The sequence below is a fragment of the Bufo bufo genome, chromosome 4 (genome assembly GCF_905171765.1).
Source record: "Bufo bufo chromosome 4, aBufBuf1.1, whole genome shotgun sequence".
Taxonomy (NCBI): domain Eukaryota; kingdom Metazoa; phylum Chordata; class Amphibia; order Anura; family Bufonidae; genus Bufo; species Bufo bufo.
Window position 1 is genome coordinate 181,592,740 of NC_053392.1, and position 23,494 is coordinate 181,616,233.

The 23,494-nt window shown below is 40.9% G+C and overlaps 1 protein-coding gene across 3 annotated transcripts in view; it reads left to right on the top strand.

Annotated features, from left to right (window-relative positions):
- The window catches only part of RSRC1 (arginine and serine rich coiled-coil 1), a 321,466-nt gene that overhangs the window by 88,998 nt on the left and 208,974 nt on the right, over positions 1–23,494 (top strand). For all 3 annotated transcript variants that reach the window (XM_040428147.1, XM_040428149.1, XM_040428148.1), the window contains exon 5: positions 21,150–21,186. In XM_040428147.1, the coding sequence (XP_040284081.1) occupies positions 21,150–21,186 (37 nt within the window). The remainder of the gene's footprint in view (positions 1–21,149; positions 21,187–23,494) is intronic.

Consider the following 23,494-nt stretch of genomic DNA (forward strand, 5'->3'; position numbering starts at 1 on the left):
GGATAATGGTGCTCGTTTTATTTGCATCTTTTCTCCAGGAGTTTACGCTTTGTGTGGAAGTTTTTAGCATTCGATATTCTTAAAAATAAAGTAAATTGTTCTGAATTCTTTTGTCTCTGCTAGAATGAGAATTTATTTTTTTGTTTAGATAAACTAGAAATTGGGAGGAGATTGGGGTTTTTTGGTTCTTATTCATTCGAGTGTCCAGTGAGAGCAACCATTCTCATTTTAACTGCTGTCTGAGTAATGGGAAATGAACTGGTGGAATTGTACAGAGGAGCATGTAAGTAGGAGATGTAAGTACGCGTTTTCTCTTTTTGTTCTCTGCAGAGATGTTTTACCATCTGCTTTCTATACCCTAGTTTATAGGATCAGATGCAGGGGTAGATTGATCTTTTTTGCACAAGCCCGTTTTGTGCAAAAAGTTGCGACTTTTTGCCACTTTGTAAAAAGTGAACAGGAAGAAACAGAAAACTGTTGTAAAATTTACTGTATTTTTCACCCTTTAAGACGCACTTTTGCCTCCTCCAATGTTGGGGGGAAATGTCAGTGCGTCTTATGCTGCAAATATGAATGAGCACATCCGTTATGGTAGCGCTCATTATCAGAAGCAAACCGGGGAGCTGTGAATGCAGTGCTCCCCTGGCTCTGTAGTCACAGCTTCCTGGTCTTCCTCGGGTGCATGCTGTGACTTCTCAAAACGGAAGTACGTCGATGCGCTGTGACCTCACGCTGTGCGGCATTTGCTCACAGAACAGAGCGCAGCAGGAAGAACAAGAATCGCGTGGATGTCAGGAGTAGCAGTGGCATCTGGAGCAGGAGGTAAGTTAATTTTTAGTTTTTTGTCTGCTCTGAGCATGGGGGTCTGATCTGAGGTCTGCTTGGGGGGGGGACATTGACATCGGGCTCTGATCTGAGGTCTGCTTAGGGGGTCATTCACTTAGGGGCCCTGATCCGAGGTTTGCTTGGGGGTCTTATGAACATTGGGGGTCTGAGCTGAGGTCTGAGTAACATTGGGGATCGGATTGGGTCTCTGAGCTGACGTCTGATGAAAAATATTTGGAGGATGAACATTTATTTTATAACACTTAGCAGCATAGAGGAATTTTTATTTTATTTTTTTCTTAAGCTAATTTGGACATCATCTATAAGAGGAGTGCATCTCTGAACCCGGACATAGCCATAATTTCACCCAGGCAGCCATCCTGGTGTTGGCATCGAAGCATTTCATGCTCCAATGCTCTCCTTTGCCCTGCGCTGGATCGCGCAGGGCAAGGGCTCTTTTATTTACAATAGCACACTGCTGGGCGGAGGCTTCCGCCCAGCAGTGTGTTCGGTGACGTCACTGGCTCTGATGGGTGGGCTTTAGCGCTGCCCTAGCCGTTTTACAGCTCAGCTCTGAACCCGGACAACCCCTTTAATAATTTTGGAGCATGTGACGCCAGCGGACCATAGATTAACACTGACATGTAAAACGCCAGTCATAACAAATACTGAATAAATACATAATAGAGCGCTGAAGTGCTTCTGAATAAAGTCTACCATATTTGTCACTCAGACCTGAGTGAAATCTGCGTATGCTTTGTATAAATTCTGAAGATCTAAACAAATAATAGTACACAGATTGTATAGGACATAGTCAAACATTGGTAAAATCTCTAGTTTTGTGTAGCTCCATGTAAAAACATGCCCTGCTACTCTTTCCTGGGTAAAGCAGCAATACATGGAGCAATTATTCATCCCATGTATATAGAAAGTCTGCTCCTCATAAGATGATAAAATGCCTGCTTGGTCATAGATGTGTGTGATAAAAATTAAATTCCATGGCTTAGTGTCATTATGTCTCATGTCTCTCACCAGTGACATATTAGAGGATAACCATGGTGTTTGGTATCTATTTCAGCATGATGGCATTTGAGCACGTCCACTTGTGAGCATTACCACCAGTCCAAAGTACATCTTTTCTCCAACCCAGTTCAAAAGCCCAATATATACAGGATCTTCTAAAAAAATTAGCATATTGTGATAAAGTTCATTAGTTTCTGTAATGTACTGATAAACAGACTTTCATATATTTTAGATTCATTACACACAACTGAAGTAGTTCAAGCCTTTTCTTGTTTTAATATTGATGATTTTGGCATACAGCTCATGAAAACCCAAAATTCCTATCTAAAAAAAAATAGCATATCATGAAAAGGTTCTCTAAACGAGCTATTAACCTAATCATCTGAATCAACTAATTAACTCTAAACACCTGCAAAAGATTCCTGAGGCTTTTAAAAACTCCCAGCCTGGTTCATTACTCAAAACCGCAATCATGGGTAAGACTGCTGACCTGACTGCTGTCCAGAAGGCCATCATTGACACCCTCAAGCAAGAGGGTAAGACACAAAGAAATTTCTGAACAAATAGGCTGTTCCCAGAGTGCTGTATCAAGGCACCTCAGTGGGAAGTCTGTGGGAAGGAAAAAGTGTGGCAGAAAACGCTGCACAACGAGAAGAGGTGACCGGACCCTGAGGAAGATTGTGGAGAAGGACCGATTCCAGACCTTGGGGTACCTGCGGAAGCAGTGGACTGAGTCTGGAGTAGAAACATCCAGAGCCACCGTGTACAGGCGTGTGCAGGAAATGGGCTACAGGTGCCGCATTCCCCAGGTCAAGCCACTTTTGAACCAGAAACAGCGGCAGAAGCGCTTGACCTGGGCTACAGAGAAGCAGCACTGGACTGTTGATCAGTGGTCCAAAGTACTTTTTTCGGATGAAAGCAAATTTTGCATGTCATTCGGAAATCAAGGTGCCAGAGTCTGGAGGAAGACTGGGGAGAGGGAAATGCCAAAATGCCTGAAGTCCAGTGTCAAGTACCCACAGTCAGTGATGGTCTGGGGTGCCATGTCAGCTGCTGGTGTTGGTCCACTGTGTTTTATCAAGGGCAGGGTCAATGCAGCTAGCTATCAGGAGATTTTGGAGCACTTCATGCTTCCATCTGCTGAAAAGCTTTATGGAGATGAAGATTTCATTTTTCAGCACGACCTGGCACCTGCTCACAGTGCCAAAACCACTGGTAAATGGTTTACTGACCATGGTATTACTGTGCTCAATTGGCCTGCCAAATCTCCTGACCTGAACCCCATAGAGAATCTGTGGGATATTGGGAAGAGAAAGTTGAGAGACGCAAGACCCAACACTCTGGATGAGCTTAAGGCCGCTATCGAAGCATCCTGGGCCTCCATAACACCTCAGCAGTGCCACAGGCTGATTGCCTCCATGCCACGCCGCATTGAAGCAGTCATTTCTGCCAAAGGATTCCCGACCAAGTATTGAGTGCATAACTGAACTTAATTATTTGAAGGTTGACTTTTTTTGTATTAAAAACACTTTTCTTTTATTGGTCGGATGAAATATGCTAATTTTTTTAGATAGGAATTTGGGGTTTTCATGAGCTGTATGCCAAAATCATCAATATTAAAACAAGAAAAGGCTTGAACTACTTCAGTTGTGTGTAATGAATCTAAAATATATGAAAGTCTAATGTTTATCAGTACATTACAGAAAATAATGAACTTTATCACAATATGCAAATTTTTTGAGAAGATCCTGTATATTTTATAATGTTTGAAACTGATCGTTTTCATAGTTGCATTGGGTGAAAATAATGTTAAGGCTAAATATTCCTATCTATCAGAAAATAAGTGTTCACAAACTACATTAGGCTGGAGCATCTGATTATCCCCCCCCTTTATGCGTTTAAGGCCTCATGCACACGGCCGTTGTTTTAGTCGCTTGGATGCGGACCCATTCACTTCAGTGGAGCCGCAAAAGATGCGGACAGCACTCCCTGTGCTGTCCGCATCCGTTGCTCCGCAAAAAAAATATAACCTGTCCTATTCTTGTCTGCGCTTTGTGGACAAGTATAGGCAGTTATATTAAAGGCTGTCCATGCGGACCGCAGAACACACAACGGTCGTGTACATGTAGCCTAAATGAAAGGTGTCGCCACTTTTTTTTTTTTCTAATGTTTTTATTTTCTGGTTACAGATTTTTTAAATTCTATTTTCTGAAAATGGTTATGGGGGCAACCATCTTGCCTGAGTTCTTAACAGCATTTAGAAAGCATTATGAAATGTGCTTTATGGCAGCCCCATGGTCCATAGACACAGTGGTCAGGAGGGGACCACATTGACTTCTATGGGAGAGTTTTCTAGGCATGCCCTGTGCCCCTGTACAAGGAAAGAGTAGAAAGCTGTTATATCACCTGTTGTGAATGGTGAATGCTGTCTTATCTGTTATTTTAATCCTGCCTGTAATGATGTGACCCCTGTGTATAGGTAAGCAGGTAACTGCAGTAAAGTGACCTGTACAGACTAAGAAGTGGCGCCTATTATTTGGCTTAGTGGCCAGTGTGAAAACTGCAGGATTTTGTTTTTTTGTTTAAATAAAGATATTGGAAAATTAAAAATAACATCACCAAAATTCTTTAAAAATATGTTAAACGTAAAAACATGATTTAAACAATAGGTCATTTTCTGATGACACATTTCCTTTTAAGCTTTTATTCTCCATTGCTCACTTTTGGCAAATCCTTTCCTCCTGTTTTTTAATTACACGTTTCCCATTCCCTGTGTTCTAATCACCATATTAGCTAATTTTTTGTATACATTGTATTGTCCTTTCCATCAATTACTTCTGTATCAGGTAAAGCATAACTATTAGAGGCAAGTGTCTGACAGATTTGTAAACTTTAGTCCATCACTCTTAGGCCTCATGCACACGACCGTTGTTTGTCTCCGCGTCCGTTCCGCCGATTTTAGAGTTTCAGATGCGGACCCATTCATTTCTATGGAGCCGTTGAAAATGCGGATAGTGCACCAATTGCCATCCGCGTCAGTGATCCATGGTTCCAGTCCGTCAAAAAAATATAACCTGTCCTATTGTTGTCTGCGGAAAACGGTTTGCGGACCCATTGAAGTCAATGGGACCGCTAAAAAACGCGGAGGCACACAAGATTGTCATCCGCCTCCGTTTTATTCCTATCATTTGCATGGCAAACCTGTCTTAGACTTTTTTTTACCTTCCTTTATGTCTGGTGGTCCTCCAAAAATAAAGGAAGACACACGGAAACAAAAACGGAACAACGGAACCCCATTTTGCGGAACAGTACACAACAACGATCGTGTGCATGAGGCCTTAAATGGGGGTTTTCCCAATTACAGCATTTATTACTTATCCTCAGTATAGGTGATAAATGTTTGATTGCTGGGAATCCAACTGCAAGGACCTTCACAATCACAAAAGCATGGATTCCCAGGTCCTGTGTGTGACTGGAGTGGTGGTGTGCAAGCTCTATTTACCTTTACAGCACTTGGCCTTCTCAGTCAGTCCCTTAGATGTGCATTGAGAAGTGGTCAACTCTGGATAGATGATAAACCTTGTTAATGAGAAAGCCCCTTTAAGTTGATATCAAGCAAAATGAGAGGTCCAAAAATGAATCTACTGCAGTAATACATCTGGCCCTCTTGTGTTGTGCTGAATATTGGGATTACAAGATTAAAATATTTGCAAATTGGAACACCCATAAAGAAAAAAAAAAGACAGCGTTCCCAGTGTTATAGCATCTCAAGCATATCATTCCCTCTTAAAGAGGACCTTTTTCCACCCTTGACCTGTCTGTTTAGGTATATAAATATATTCCACGTGGATTGACAATTCTGGAGCACCTACTCTTTTGAATCTCTTATTATTGCTAGAATTTTACAGATAAAGGTACTGATGGAGGTTACCAGTTTGGGGTGTGTCCCTGCACAGTGTCACATTGTCCATTGAGAGGGGACACACATCTGTAACTTTATCCATAAACTTCTAGCAGGAATAAGAAAAGAACGGAACAACATAGTCATAAGAATAGATGCTCTGCAATTGTTATTACATGGGGAACGCAAGTGGTTACCAAAACAGACATGTCAGGAGAGGTGACAGGTCCTCTTTAAGAGCCTGTGGAAGTGCTTTCTGGGTATGTGGTCAGCGTGTGCATTTCCTGTACGTATTGATGCCACTTGCTGAGAAGGGCCTCATGTTTTTTCATGGTAATCGTGCTTCCTCCTTCCTGTTTTATTTGTCATCTCAGAGCGTCATGTCAGGCTGTCTCCCCAAAAGGAGTAGAGTGACTACAACTCCCTTCTTCTTTGTTAATTCGACCACCTTTCAATGAGCACTTTCTTTTGAAGGCAAGAAATTAAAGGGTTTGTCCCACGAAAAATATTTCAAATCAGTTTTCAAACCAGCACCTGTATCTGAATACTTTTGTAACTGCATGTAATAAAAAATTTAGTATAGTCACTGGGGTAGTCAATAAAATGTATCTGTATTATGCTTAGTTTCATCCTTCAACTGCCTCCTGAGCTGTGATAGGGGGAGCATGGACACGCCCCCTGAGCTGCAGCAGAGAAGACACTCCCCTTGAGCTGTCAGCTTGATATAAATCTAGCAGAGCAATGAATGGATTAATGTGAGTACAGGGCTGGTTCTAGCTTTGTTAGAAAGAGATTGTCATGTGCTTTATGATTTCTGATTTTCATTTTTTACATCAGTCGTGGCGTAACCTCTTTAACCCCTTAGGGACACATGAAGTACCGATACGGCATGTTTCCCGAGTCCTAAAGGACACATGACGTACCGTTACATCATGTGTTGTTCCGATCACCGCCGCCCAGCGGGCGGTGATCGGAGCAAGGTCCCTGCTCAAATCATCGTGGCCCCCCCGTGTCGGCGATCGCCGCAAACCGCAGGTCAATTCAGACCTGCGGTTTGCGGCTTTTACCTGGTGCGGCGGCGGTGCCATGGGGCTGGGGGGGGGGACCCGATGGCATGGAAGACAGCGTGATGCCTTCCTGAGGCATTTGCGCTGCCTTCTGGTGAAGAGCCTGTGAGATCCAGCCCCCTGGATCTCACAGGCCCCGGAAGCTGTATGAGTAATACACACAGTATTACTCATACAGCCAATGCATTCCAATACAGAAGTATTGGAATGCATTGTAAAGGAATATACCCCCAACAGTTCAAGTCCCAAAGTGGGACAAAAAATAAAGTGAGAAAAAAAGTTGAAAAAATAAAGTTTTCCCCCCAAAAAATTTAGTTTCAAGTAAAAATAAACAAAAACGTAATTTTCCCCAAATAAAGTAAAAAAAAAATTGGTAAAAAATAAAAAGTATACATATTAGGTATCGCCGCATCCGTATCGACCAGCTCTATAAACATATCACATGACCTAACCCCTCAGATGAACACCGTAAAAAATAAAAACTGTGCTAAATAAACAATTTTTTTGTCACCTTACATCACAAAAAGTACAACAGCAAGCGATCAAAAAGTCGTTTGCCCAATCTAACAGTCACCTCATCCCGCAAAAAATGAGCCCCTACCTGAGACAAACGCCCAAAAAATTAAAAAACTATGGCTCAGAATATGGAGACACTAAAACATAATTTTTTTTGTTTTAAAAAAGCTGTTATTGTGTAAAACTTACATAAATAAAAAAAAAAAGTATACATATTTGGTATCGCCGCGTTCGTATCTACCGGCTTTATAAAAATATCACATGACCTAACCTTTCAGATGAACACCGTAAAAAATAAAAACTGTGCTAAATAAACAATTTTTTGTAACCTTACAAAACAAAAAGTGTAATAGCAAGCGATTGAAAAAAGTCACACGCACCCCAAAATAGTGCCAATAAAACAGTCATCTCATCCCGCAAAAATCATACCCTACACAAGGTAATCGCCCAAAAACTGAAAAAATTATGGCTCTCAGACTATGGAAACACTAAAACATGATTTTTTTTTGCTTCAAAAATGAAATCATTGTGTAAAACTTAAATAAAAAAAAGTATACATATTAGGTATCGCCGCATCGTGACAACCTGGTCTATAAAAATATCACATGATCTAACCTGTCAGATGAATGTTGTAAATAACAAAAAATAAAAACTGTGCCAAAACGTGTAATATAGAGCAACCAAAAATCATATGTACCCTAAACTAGTACCAACAATACTGCCACCCTATCCTGTAGTTTCTAAAATGGGGCCACTTTTTTGGAGTTTCTACTCTAGGGGTGCATCAGGGGGGCTTCAAATGGGACATGGTGTAAAAAAAAACAGTCCAGCAAAACCTGCCTTCCAAAAACCGTATGGCATTCCTTTCCTTCTGCGCCCTGCCGTGTGCCTGTACAGCAGTTTACGACTACATATGGGGTGTTTCTGTAAACTACAGAATCAGGGCCATAAATATTTGGTTTGGCTGTTAACCCTTGCTTTGTAACCGGAAAAAAATTATTAAAATGGAAAATCTGCCAAAAAAGTGAAATTTTTAAATTGTATCTCTATTTTCCATAAATTCTTATGGAACACCTAAAGGGTTAACAAAGTTTGTAAAATTAGTTTTGAATACCTTGAGGTGTGTAGTTTATAGAATGGGGTCATTTTTGGGTGGTTTCTATTATGTAAGCCTCGCAAAGTGACTTCAGACCTGAACTGGTCCCTAAAAATTGGGTTTTTGAAAATTTCAGAAAAATTTCAAGATTTGCTTCTACACTTCTAAGCCTTGTAACATCCCCAAAAAATAAAATTACATTCCCCATATGTCTACTTCATGTTTGGATAATTTTGGGAATGATAAGTAATAACTATTTTTGGAGGTATTACTATGTATTATAGAAGTAGAGAAATTGAAACTTGGAAATTTGGAATTTTTTAAAAATTTTGGGTAAATTTGGTATTTTTTTTATAAATAAAAAAGATTTTTTTTTTACTTTGTTTTTTTCGTCACATATTGTACTTCATGACACTGGTAAAATAATCTCAGAATGGCCTGGATAAGTCAAAGCGTTTTAAAGTTATTACCACATAAAGTGACACTGGTCAGATTTGCAAAAAATGGCCTGATCCATAGGGCTGAGTCCTTAAGGGGTTAATGTACAGACATTTATGATCATCAGTGTCTTGTGCAGCTTGTGACGTGAACAATGGCCATTTAGGTTAATATTGCCTGCTGTCTCTTGCTTAATAAACAATAGGCATCTGAGCATCGAGCCTTGACAGCTAATGAACGGCTACTGTGATTGCCGGTGGGAGAACCGCTTCTGGGTTTTCAGCCCTCAGATGCAGTGGGGACATTTGCCCATGGCATCTGAGAGGTTAAATGTCTATGATCAGTGTTATCGCTGACCCCCAATGGCCTAACCCCAAGCAATCATCAGATTGCCGTTTCAGTTTTTAGCAATACAATTTGATTCATTGATAAATAGAAAATGCATTCTATTCCAATGTAGTGCTCTCCCCTGCAGACCTGCAATGGAGTATATCTCTGAAAGGCATCAGAGCCTCCAGCAGGCTCCGGTCTTTCACAACAAATGAACGGCTTCCCCGATTGCCGGTGGGAGAACTGCTCCAGGTCCGGAAGCGCAGCGCTTCAGGGTTTTCAGCCCTCAGATGGCGTGGGGACATTTGACCATGGCATCTGAGGGGTTAAATGTCTGTGATCAGCATTGTCACCTTCACAACAACAACAGTATATTTTATATACTATCGGGGGGAAAACTTTAGCAGAAATTATTTTATTTTTTTACATTTGTTAATTTATTTATTTTTTTGCCACTGATTAGCCATGCTTTCTTTCTTCACGTGGCTCCTGGCGCTTGTTTGGCCACAACATTTACAGTAGATCAGCCTCATGTTACACCTCCATACTGCTGAGCTGTGCCGCCTCAACTCCAAATCGGATGAACACACCATGTCACTTTCTCAATATTATTACATTAAACCAAGTGGATTTTGATTGATAACCTAATATTGAACTAATGCAAAGCATCAATCATAGGCACTATATTAATTATTTAATATTGCAGTGTAATTGAAAAATCAATGTGCAGTATGAGCGGAAGGGAAACTCTTGGTTCCCCGAAGATTTAAAACAGAAGATGATTAAAAAAAAAGCTAGAGCGAGACCTGCAGTGCTCGTGTGTGTTGTCTCGATACAAATCTTTATTCATTTGCCAATATTCTCTTCCCATTCTGCACTTCAGGAGCATGTTATCAGTTCTGAGGCCTGTAATTGAATTAGGGCTGCTTTCAGAGGAGAGGCAAAGTTGTACAAATATTGATAAAGTCATGACAGGGATAGCACAGCGCACAGACCACTAAATAACCGCCAGACACCGCATCGGGGAGTTATCAGCCAGTGATAGAAAGCCTCCCCGCTCTCTGGTAAATTAGCTTCATTAAGAAGGTTGCACTTAAATGTCTCATGAAATCCTCAGGACTTCATCCCTGTCTAGATAATGGACAGCTCAATTCCTTTTCCTTGTTAATGGATTCTCATCAGCTTTTCAGCAGCAGTTGTGCTTAAACCCTTGAAAATAATGACCTGTTGGCAAACATTCTTGACCTGGAATTTTTTTTTCCCTCCCGCTAAATCCTTTCAGTTTTAATTCCAGCACAGACAATGCTGTCAAGAGACAACTTCTTCTTCTGCAAGAGCTTGTCTTAATTGATGGTGTACTTTTATTAGGAATGGTCGGCTACATGCACACAAACGTTAAAAATGTCTGCATAATGGGCGTCACACGGCTATGTAAGGGTACTTTCACACTAGCGTTTCTCTTTTCCGGCGCTGAGTTCCGTCCTAGGGGCTCAAATCCGGAAAAGAACTGATCAGTTTTATCCCCATGCATTCTGAATGGAGAGTAATCCATTCAGGATGCATCAGGATGTCTTCAGTTCAGTCTTTTTGACTGATCAGGCTTTTCAGAAAACCGTAGCATGTTGTATTTTTACCTCCGGCCAAAAATCCTGAACACTTTGACTGAACGCCGGATCCGTTTTTTCCCCATTGACTTGCATTAACGCCGGATCCGGCGCCGTGTGTTCAGTCAAACCGGATCCGGCTTTTGCATGTTAAACCTGAAAAATTTTAAAAAAAAAGTTAAAGTCCATAAATGGCGGATCCGTTTTTTTCAAAGCATTTTTTCATTGTGATCAAAATCCTGATCAGGATTCAAATGTAATACGTTTTCACACGTTTTTCTGGATCCGGCGGGCAGTTCCGGTGTCGGAATTGAACGCCGGATTTAAACAACGCTAGTGTGAAAGTAGCCTTAAGCACCAAGTAAAGTCTATGGGGCTATTCACGTGACCATTTTTTTATATTTTTTTTTAACGAGGCCATCAAAAAATAGGACGTTTCCACGGCTAGACAGTCCCCATTGAAATCAACAGGACTGGCTTTAAAGGCTGCTTGGGAGTGCACCTGTCTAACAGCCGTTAAAAACACATAGACTATATAGGGGGGGGGGGGGGGGGGAGGGAGGAGGGAGGAGGGAGGGTTTTGAGTTATGTCTTGATTGGCTCATGATGTCAATCCTGAAAGTAAACTCGTTAATGGACTTGTGTAATAGAACTCTGTAAGCATTGGATTGTATGCAATGTATCTGTTTTGAATGAATCAAAAGAAATAAATTTTGGTTTAAAAAAAAGAAAAAACACATAGACTAGTTCAATATGGCCTTCTAGGGGTTGTAAAAAAATCACTCCCTTATTCTCTTGTATGCGCAGAGGCAGTCACTCCGCTCTTGATTGTGAAGGACCTGCTCTCAACATGATGACACACAACACAATCATGCTGGGAGCCCGTAATGACGTCATCGCTCTTAGCGCAGATCCTTTGACAGGTCCTTCACAATCAAGAGAGGAGCAACTGTCCCTGTGCATGTAAGTGGATGAGGGGAGTGATTTATTTTTCTTCTGCTAAACAGCTGAGGACCACTATGGGGGACATTATGGGCCAGTATCGGGGAGAATATTTACTGCTGTTACAGCTAGGGGCCGCTATGGGGGACATTATTCCATCTAGGGGGCCACCGTGGGGGACATTTATTACAGCTGGGGCCACTAGTGGAAACATTATTGCAGCTGAGGGCCACTATGGGGGACATTTATTACAGCTGGGGCCACTAGTGGAAACATTATTGCAGCTGAGGGCCACTATGGGGGACATTATTGCAGCTGAGGGCCACTATGGGGGACATTATTGCAGCTGAGGGCCACTATGGGGGACATTATTGCAGCTGAGGGCCACTATGGGGGACATTATGTATACTGAGGGCCACTATGGGGGACATTATGTATACTGAGGGCCACTATGGGGGACATTATGTATACTGAGGGCACTGCAAGGGTTGGGATTTTAATAATAAATAAAAAAAAGCCAATGAAATTCAGCCATTTTTAATGGCCATGAAAAACTGTTGCAAAATGGGCATTAAAAATGGACAGAAAATGGATGCAGAGATGGTTGAAAAAGGACCATGTTTACAAAGTTGCAGATTTTTTATGTGAATTTTGGTGCAGATTTGCTGTATGAAAATCTCTCTATTCAATTCAATTGGAAATATTTTTTGCAGTGGAAATCCAATCAATTCTACAAGGATTTTTCTGCAGTGTTTTCCACTACAAAATCAATTTCCCATTGAATTGAATCCATACAGGAATTCAATAGCACATTATGTACGCTGCAAAATGTAAATGCAGGGATAGATAATTTTCAGCCGCACAGGATAACATGGGGGAAGTCTTGATGTTGCAGATTATGAGCGAGAAGTTTCCATGCATTTGAGGGCACCTGTAGTATTGAGGGCACCTGTAATAGTGGTCAGGATTTGGGAGTTCCTCAAAGGGTTATTCCACTATTACAATAATTTTTAACTGATATTTTCATGCAGTTTTCGTGTACATTTTCCCCACGCCTTTAGGGTCCATTCACACGTCCGCAAAATGGGTCCGCATCCGTTCCGCAATTTTGCAAAACAGGTGCGGACCCATTCATTTTCAATGGGACCGGAATGTGCTATCCGCATTTGCGGATCCGCACTTTCATTCTGCAAAAAAATAGAACATGTCCTATTCTTGTCCGCAATTGCGGACAAGAAAAGGCATTTTCTATGAGAGTGTCGGCGATGTGCTGTCCGCAAAATGCGGAACGCATGTTGCACGGATCCGCAAAACACATACGGACGTTTGAATGTACCCTTATTTTCCAATTTGGACCATTTTTCACCATGAAAACGAATCCCTCTGGTTTATTACATCCTTTATGTAGCACTTTCTGTTGCTGTATCCAGCCAATCCCATGATGCACTTCTCCATTCTCTGCCACAGCTCCAGCACCGCCCCTAACAACGCCCAGTTAGTTTATAGCTCCTCCCACCGAGTTACATAGACATTCCCCAATCACTGCCCCTGTTTCTGCTTTGACACGCCCATGGACATAACATCAGAGAAAATGAGAAAGGGCTGCATTGACATGATCATGTGACCACAACCCAGAACGGAAGATAGGAGCAAAAAGGTAAAAGAAATACATTGCAAAATTACGTCTATCTTCATAAATTATTATTTTAAAGTGACCCCTTCAAGACCAAGCTAGTTTTAACCTTCAGGACCAGGTCATTTTTAGCAAATCTGTCACTTTATGTGGTAATAACTTTAAAACGCTTTTACTTATCCAGGCCATTCTGAGTTTTTCTCGTCACATATTGTACTTCATGACAGTGGTGAAATGGAGTAAAAAAAAAAAATCTTATTTATTTATAAAAAAAATACCAAATTTACCCAAAAATTTGAAAAATTAGCAAATTTCAATTTCTCTACATTTTGTAATAGACAGTAATACCTCCAAAAATTGGTATTTACTTTACATTCCCTATATGTCTACTTCATGCTTGGATCATTTTGTGAATCCCATTTTATTTTTTGGGGACGTTAGAAGGCTTAGAAGTTTAGAAGCAAATCTTGAAATTTTTCAGAAATTTTCCAAAACCCACTTTTTAAGGACCAGTTCAGGTCTGAAGTCACTTTGTGAGGCTTACATAATAGAAACCACCCAAAAATGACCCCATTTTAGAAACGACATACTCAAGGTATTGAAAACTGATTTTACTAACTTTGTTAACCCTTTAGGTGTTCCACAAGAATTAATGAAAAATGGAGATGACATTTCAGAATTTCACTTTTTTGGCAGATTTTCCATTTTAATCAATTTTTTCCAGTAACAAAGCAAGGGTTAACAGCTAAACAAAACTCAATATATATTACCCTGATTCTGTAGATTACGATCACAAATGGGGTGTTTCTGTAAACTACTGTATGGGCACACGGCAGGGCGCAGAAGGAAAGGAATGCAATATGGTTTTTGGAGGGCAATGTCATATTTGAAGACCCCCTGATGCACCCCTAGAGTTGAAACTCCCAAAAATGACCCCATTTTGTAAATTACGGGATAAGGTGGCAGGTTTTTTTGGTACTATTTTAGGGTCAAATCATATTATTCAAAAAGGCAATCCTAAAACATAACATTTATTGGTAATGCAAATAAAATAAGTTGTGTCCACAGATAAAGTGCAAAACAAGATGAACAATTGGGATCAAGGGTGTGTAAACCCCCGATTACTATTTTAGGGTACATATGATTTTTGGTTGCTCTATATTACACTTTTTGTGAGGCAAGGTAACAAAAAATGGCTGTTTTGGCACCATTTTTCTTTTTTGTTATTTACAATGTTCATCTGACAGGTTAGATCATGTGGTATTTTTCTAGAGCAGGTTTTTGCGGACGTGACAATACCAAATATTATTTGTTTCAGTTTTACATAATAAAGCATTTTTGAAAAAATAATGATTTTTTTAGTGTCTCCATATTCTGAAAGTCATAGTTTTTCTTTTTGGGCGACTGTTTTATGTAGGGTCTCATTTTTTGTGGGATGAGATGACTGTTTTATTGGTACAATTTTGGAGTGTGTTTGACTTTTTGATCGCTTGGTATTACACTTTTTGTGATGTAAGGTGACCTGAGGGGTTAGTCCATGTGATATTTTTATACAGCAGGTGATTATGGACATGGCGATACCTAATATGTATGCTTTTTGTTTGTTTATTAATGTTTTACACAAAAACAGCATTTTTAAAACAAATAAAATCATGTTTTAGTGTCTCCATATTCTGAGAGCCATAGTTTTTTTTATTTTTTGGGCGATTGTCTTAGGTAGGGTCTAATTTTTTGCGGGGTGAGATGACTGATAGATTGGTATGATTTTGGGGTGCATATGACTTTTTGATCGCTTGGTATTACACTTTTTGTGATGTAAGGTGACAAAAAACTTCATTTTTTTTTTTACATTTTTTTTTAACACCATTCTATTTATTATATTTTTTTACAGTGTTCACCTGAGGGGTTAGGTCATGGGATATTTTTATAGAGCCGGTCGATACGGACGCGGCGATTTGTAATATGTCTACTTTTCATTTTTTTTCATTCTATTTTTTACATAGTTTTTTTTTTTTTACTTTATTTTGGAAAAAGGATGCTTTTTTTACTTGAAACTTGAATATTTTTTATTATGCAAAAAAAACACATTTTATTTTTCACATTATTTTACTTTTTATATTTGTCCCACTGTGGGACATCTTTTCAGGGTTTGATCCCTGTTTCAATTCAGTACAATACATTCTGTATTGTACTGAATTGAACTTTCAGAGTCTCACACAGTGAGACGCTGACAGTTGCCTAGGAGACCCACCACTCAGGCTTGATCTCATGGGCTTCCGTAGGCTGGCAGCTCCGATGCCTGTGTAAGGCATCGAGGCTGCCATGGCAACCATCGACCCCCTGCCAGCGCAGCAGGGGGGGGCAATGGAGTCAGAGGGAGCCCCCTCTCTCTGTATACCCTGCACGTGCCGCGGTCAGCGCTGACCGCCACATCTGAAAAGGTTAATGTGCCGGCATCAGTGTGTGTGGAGATCAGTAACAGCCGGGCCCATGCTGCGGATCGGGCGGGTGCAGCTCCTGCACCCGCCTGATCCCATCACGTGCATGTACGCGATAATGTGGGAAGGGGTTAAAAATGGTTATCTGGAGATGTAATTTATCCCGCCCTTCAACTCAATGTGTCAGACAGAAACTTAAAGGGTTTCTATCACTTCGTATGCCATAATTAGCTCTCAGACACTAGCGATCCGCTAGTGTCTGCTCTGGCCAACCATCCTAATATAAGAGCTTTTTGGGCAGCCGTTTTGCTAAAAAAATAACTTTTATAAATATGCTAATGAGCCTCTAGGTGCTATGTGGGCGTCATTAGCACCTAGCGGCTCCGTCTACCTTCATACACAGCCACCGCCCAGCGCGTCCCTCCAGCCCGCCCATCTCCTGATGAATGCGATCCTCCGTGTGACGCAACGGACGAATTCTCGCGCATGCGCCGTGCGCGGCTGTATTCGGCGCATGCGCAGAGAATGTCTGACCGCTTCCCTACTCAGATATCTCCACTGCGCCTGCGCCGATGACGTCATAGTGCTCCAAGGAACAGGCGCAGTGGAGATGTCTGAGCAGGGAAGCGGTCAGACATTCTCTGCGCATGCGCCGAATACAGCCGCGCACGGCGCATGCGCGAGAATTCGTCCGTTGCGTCACACGGAGGATCGCATTCATCCGGAGATGGGCGGGCTGGAGGGACGCGCTGGGCGGTGGCTGTGTATGAAGGTAGACGGAGCCTCTAGGTGCTAATGACGCCCACATAGCACCTAGAGGCTCATTAGCATATTTATAAAAGTTATTTTTTTAGCAAAACGGCTGCCCAAAAAGCTCTTATATTAGGATGGTTGGCCAGAGCAGACACTAGCGGATCGCTAGTGTCTGAGAGCTAATTATGGCATACGAAGTGATAGAAACCCTTTAAAGGGGTTATCCTATGACTAATCTCCACATTCATTGCTCTGCTAGATCTATATCAAACTGACATCTCAAGGGGAGTGTCTTTTCTGCTGCAGCTAATGGGGCATGTCCATGCTCTCCCTAAGGCTGGGTTCACACCTGAGCGTATTCGATGAGCTCTTTTTACTGGCGTTTTTAAAGGCGGAAACAAGCAAACGCCCATTTAGGAGCGATCCCGCTGAAGTCTATGGGCGGGAACGCGCGACAATACGCCCCAAAGAAGCTCCTGTACTTCTTGGGGCGTTTTACAGCGCGTTCGTATGTGCTGTAAAACGCTAAGGTGAGAACCATGCCCATAGGGAAACATTGGTTTTTGCCTGTTGAGCGTTTTACAGCGCGTAGGAACTCGCTGTAAAACGCTCAGGTGTGAACCTAGCCTAACACAACTCTTTTCTGATTCAGCTCTCTCCCAATCACAGCTCAGGAGGTACTTGAAGGATGTAACTGAGCATGTGCGGCCATCTCAGTGAGCAGGACAAAGAAATAAGAAAAAGAATAAACAGCAGGTGGCGCTATACAGATACATTTTATTGAATAACTTAGTGTCTATGCTAAATTTTTAATTAGATGCAATTACAAAAGTATTTAGATCCATGTGCTGGATCTTTAAGGGCCTGTTAGAGCAATTATCATTAGAATTTTTCATATAATTGAAATGGAGAAATTATCATTGCATGTATTGGTGTGTAAAAATCGAATGATGAACGATAAATTGTTCATTTTCTGTGGATTGGACAAATCCTCCTGACCAAAAGATTATCATTATTCACTGATACATTCCATCTTTTAATCAGTGTAAATGCTATTGTCTCTAGGGACAAGCGAGCAACAATCACAATAACAATTATTGTTTTGTGTAATTGAGCGACTTTTGAGCACAAACGACTCTGTAAATCGTTACTTGCAGCTCATCAATGAGAAACTTCTGCCTATCTAATAGGACTTTTATGCCATCTCATCAGGTTAGCATTCAGGCTGAATATTCTGATCTCATTTTGAAATTTACATAATAAACTAACTTTTAGTTGTTTTTTTTATGTCTACATGAAATGTAGCTTAATGGTATCTGGTTGAGACATTCTATCTATGATGCCCTCATTACACCAAAGGCCTAATTTTAAGAAAAAGTGTCATAATTTGGGTGCAGAGCCTCAGATCAACAAAAGGAAAACAGCAAGCAGGTGAACCACAGCTATGTGTCTATGCAGACAGGTGGATAGGGAGGTCGCTGGTGACAGATTCCCTTTAAAAAGGGTTGTCTCATTTCAGCAAATGGCATTTATCATGTAGATAAAGTTAATACAAGGCACTTACTAATGTATTGTGATTCTCCATATTGCCTCCTTTTCCAGCTTGATAAATTTTTGCATCGCATTATACACTGCTCATATCCAGGGGTTAGGGCCACCGCTCCAGCGCAGATACGAGGTTGCCCGGGATGGAAGCGGCTGTATATGCGTGCCTTTGTGCACTCCCACGGTCCCGGCCACCGCTTTTTCCTATAGTGTGCAGGCACGGCCACTGCTGATGGATTGCAGGGTGGTTATAACCCTTGGATACGAGCAGTGTGTAATATGATGAAAAATGAATCCAACCAGCAAAGGAAGCAATATAGGTAATAACAATACATTAGCAAGTGCCTTGTATTAACTTTGTCAACATGATAAATGCCATTTGTCAACCCCTTTACAGCACACCTGTCAGCAGATTTGTAGCTATGAAACTGGCTGACCTGTTGTATGTGTGCTTGGCAGCTGAAGGCATCTGTGTTGGTCTCACAGATGCCTTCATATGTTCATATATGCCTGCATTGCTGAGAAAAATATTTCAATATATGCAGATGATCCTTTATGAGCAATGGGGGCATTGCTGTAACTCCTAGAGGCTCATTTGCATACATTAAAACATCATTTTTCTCAGCAATGCGGGCACATATGAACACGGGACCAACACAGATTCCCATTTGCCACTTCCTCTTCGAATGTCATGTCAATGGTAAAGCCATATTGAACAGAATGTAAAGGGGTTATCCAAATTCTAAAAGATCCCCCCCCCCCCCCCCCCCTTCAATGCCCAGGCCCCTCGTATGAATTATACTTGCCTGCTCCCTGGCACCCGCGTTGCTCTGGATCCCCGCACAGCCACTGCTGCATTTCCCCGTCGCGTGGATCAAAACATTCGGCGGCAGGGGGAGCAGCCAATAGCAGGTCGCGATGGATGTTTTGATCTGCGTGACAGGGAGGAGGCTGCGCAGGGACGCAGGTGACGGGGAGCAGGTAAGCATAATGTATACAAGGGGCCTGGACATTGGGGGGATCGTTTAGAATTTGAATAACCCCTTTAAGTCTGACCACCTAGAAGAAGTTGATAGAAATTGTAACTTGTATGAAGGAGACAGTATTACTCAGTATTCTCCAAAGCACTGGTACGAATGTGCTGTAGAATTAGAATGGATTTGAGAGCATCTTGGCAGCGAAAGTTGATTTTAATCATTATGGTGCCATGCATATCATGTATTAGGTAATTGTTGATCCAACACCAAATATATTCCACTCAAGCAAAGCAGAGGAACTCCTTGTGATATGATGTGAGTGTAGGAAAATAAACAGCTTGAACATGTTAGACATAAACCATTTACATTGCCTCCGCAGCTTTTATCGCAGTGCTGACAGTATTCAGCACAAATACAGGATTTACACCAAAAGATGGTTTCATGAAACATTTTTGTACCAACAGAATCTTTAATTTTTGATTGATGTGCTTTACTTTCATAATTTGTCATACAAATTACTTCGCTACAAAGAAAGCATCCAGTGAAATTATTTGTGTTCTGGGGTATCGCTGAGACAAAAAAACCTTCTTTCACTAGGAAGGGTGTTTGTTATTGCGTGCCATTGGATACTTACAGTCCGTAGTTGTTACATTCAACTGGTTAGTTCTGTACCATTTACCATATAGTTTGTCATTTTAACTAAATTGGTTTACATCAATGGAGATTAGCCTACTATTGCTATATCAAAGGAACGTCACTCAGTTGTATGAGATTATCAAAAAGGCTCGGCTTTTTAACGGGTTCACTCGGACTCGTGGCCTAAACTAGAACCGTTTGGCACTTCTGATTCCAGTCTTAATAAGAAAACGTGCAGGCTCCAAAATGATTGAGAACCTTGAGAGGTCTGTACAGCAGTATTCTGGCACACACATTGTTAAAGGTGCTGCCCATACTCTGCCCGCATTTTACAAAAGCGACGAGTGCCTGAAAGAGGGAAAATCTGTAAATTTTTGTGCAAAATAGGACTTGTGCCAGAAATTGCTGCTTTTTTATACACCAGAAAACTGACCCTTTAGGCTGTATGCACGTCCGCGTTTGGTAAATCCAGTAATATGTTCGGGCTGAGGTGCAGACTACCGAATTATCATATCAGGTGTAGCCGGACCCCACCGTGCCCCGCCGTCTCCCTATTCACTATAATGGGATCCGTCAGGTGTCATACAAAAATATAGGCTTTCTGCCAGAGAACAAATTCTGCGTGCAGCGATATTTTGCTGACAGAAAGCCAAAAACTTGACAGATCCCGTTATAGTGATAGAATACCGGAGGGCCCTGCCGATCCCTGGCTGTGCCGAATTTGGTAATTCCAGTAGTCTGAACAGACTACTAGACTTAACGAACACTGATGTGAACCTAGAGGAAGATTTATCTCACTTGCGGCACAAGAGTGCTTTTAAAAAGTCACCAGCTGTGTGTTTTTTTTTTTTTTTTTTACTTTTTTATTGTGACTTTTATGGGTAAAAAAATACAAGTGCCTCTTTTTATGCTAACCTTGGCACTTTTTAAAAAGAGGGCGTGGTAAGGATGGGGAAGGGGCATATCTAACAGCAGAGACAAATTTATCTTCATTTACACCACGTCCTCGGGCAGCGCATCGGATATTGAGACCAGCGCAGAAAGCATCCATCTTGATAAATCTCCCCCTTAGTCTTAATTCCCCCCTGTTTTTATGTGTTTATTGTAAATATGGAAATAAAGATACCAATGATGATAATAAGATATTTGTTTATGCACACAATTTTTTTTGTGGGAATGTCTCTTTAACGTCATTCTGAAGATATTTCAGTCTTCATTGGGGATACGAAATACATTTTCTGTAGCTGTTTTTTAACTTCTCTCTTGTTTTAGCTCTTATAAATCTTTTATATCCCGGTGCTACTACAGATAACGCGATACAATGCTGGTCAATATTTAAACGTCTGGGAGCTGTGGGCGATCTTGAATAAATTGTGTTGGACAAGGATTTAGCAAGTATTTAGAACTTTTGTTCTTCTCTTTCAGGGTTTCGGTAAACATCAAAGCTGGATTAGAACATCTGGTAAGTTCTACATTTCTCTTGAACATTTGCATCATCTTTGATATCTGCATTCCAAATGAACACTTTTCAATGAGCTTTGAATACCTTGAATTGAGAGAGTCAACGATTTCCCAAAGGGTTCGCTTGCCATTATTATGTGATGGGACTTACTCTTTCATTTAGCTTATCATCTCAAGGGAATATTAATTTTTTTTAAATTACCTTTTTTATTTTGATGTGGAAATCAAATGAAAGAGGGGACACAGTCATTGGTTGGATGATTGTTTTAATTATCAGCAATAAGAAAAAAAACTTGTAGATTTTTGGCACGGCAGGATCTGAAAAGAACAAATGTGCTCTACACACACATATTGCATGCATAAATAAATACGGCACATTAAGATATGGGTTCTTCATGTGTTTTCTGTTTTATTTATGTACTTTATATTACTTCATTTATAGAGCTCTGTTTTAGTGAATACCTGCATTCCCCATGAAAAAAAATTCTGCAGCATATTTTCTTAGGACTCTCCACTGTACCATTCCTCTGTTATTCCGGCAAGAAATGTAAGCATTTCTTCACAGTGCACGTTATGATTGTCCTTGTCAATGCATTCCTTATGAGAATGATCTGATAAGAAATGCAAATATTTCCTCCATCTGACAGGTTTCTAATTGTGCAAACGAATACACATTTACAATTTGCCTGATTGTGGAGTAGGTTATGTTGGTTTGTCATGGAGTGACACACACTAGCAACTGGTATAATTTAAAGGGGTTGTCTCACTTCAGCAAATAGCATTCATTATGTAAAGGAAGTTAATTCAAGGCACTTACTAATGTATTGTTATTATCCATATTGCTTCCTTTGCTGGCTTGATTTATTTTATACACTATACACTGCTTGTTTCCGTGGTTATGACCACCCTGCAATCCATCAGTGGTGGTCATGCTTGCACACTATAGAAAAAAGCACCAACCTGTGTGTGCTCCCACAGTCCCGGCCACTAGACTAGCGGTTTTTCCTATAGCGTACAAGCACGGCCTCAGCAGTGTACAAGTCAATGGCCTCAGCAGTGCAGGAAACTGGTAAAACAAAAAAAAAATAAAAAATGTAAATTACATTCCTGCACACTCCGATCCCATTCCCTGACCTGCAGCTGACGACATATTGTTCGACTGCAGTGATATGAGTCATGACTTTTACGCTAACACGTCACTGACTTCAGCCTAGGTGAAGAGGATAGAGCAGTGACCTGGATCGGAGAGAGCAAGAAGGTACGTTGAAGTGTTTTTATTATTTTTACCACTCTCCGGGCACTTTAAAAAAAAATTATAATTCAGAAAATACCTTTTTTTAAGATCAAAAATTCCTCATTCAATAACACCCATTACTTTCAGTAGTTGGCTTGATGACCCGTCCATGGCTATTTTATTTGGATTTTTCTTTTTGTTTAAATCTAGTGAAGCTTTTTTTATTTTATTTAAATATATACGGTAATTAGTGAAGCTTTTCCGTGTCAAAAAAGAGTACATGTTTGATCTGTGAAGATGTCCGTGGTTGGTCCGTGTGTCCGTTTTTACCCTCCGTATGTCATCCGTAGTTCACTGACGTTGCTAAGCTGAAAATTAATTTCCAAAGAATCTCCTATTAGTCGCAACTAGAGATGAGCGAATTTCTAAAAAATTTGATTCTGTCGGTTCGCTGAACTTTCTGAAAAGATTTGATCTCAAATAATATGTGGCGAATCGCGTTAAAAAACAGCTATTTCCTGGCTGCAGAGAGCCTGTATAGTGGTGTAGAACACTGTGCCTTGCAGTAACACGAACAGGAAGTCTGCTGCGCTAGTGAAACAATACTGTGAGTCAGTATGACACGCAGAAGACAGGCGTCTCTTTTAGAATCACTGCACACTTCACTTTTTCTTTAGGCAGTTACGGAGCCAAAACAAACCAAATAACTAAAGTGTGAACTCAGCCTTACAGGTCCATGTTAGCATCAGCTATAAAGAACCGTGCAGAAGCCCAAGATCCTACTATAGTGTGAAAAAGCGCACTTCTTTTACACCGTCGTCAGCTGATTCCACATAGATGTCTACAGAACCTGTTCTATTAAACACTTATACAAGTAGAGCCCCCCCCTGACAGAGTGGAGTGGGTGTCAGCAGTAAGTTTGTGTTGACCTCACTGATTACTTTGCCCTTCCTCTGATCCGTCAGAACAATAACCCCCAAAAAACAGATCCTGTCTGTTGAGCATCCTTCAGCATTTGGTCAGTAATCCATCAGTATTGCTAATGCCCCAAAAAAAAAACAGGAGTGGATCCAAA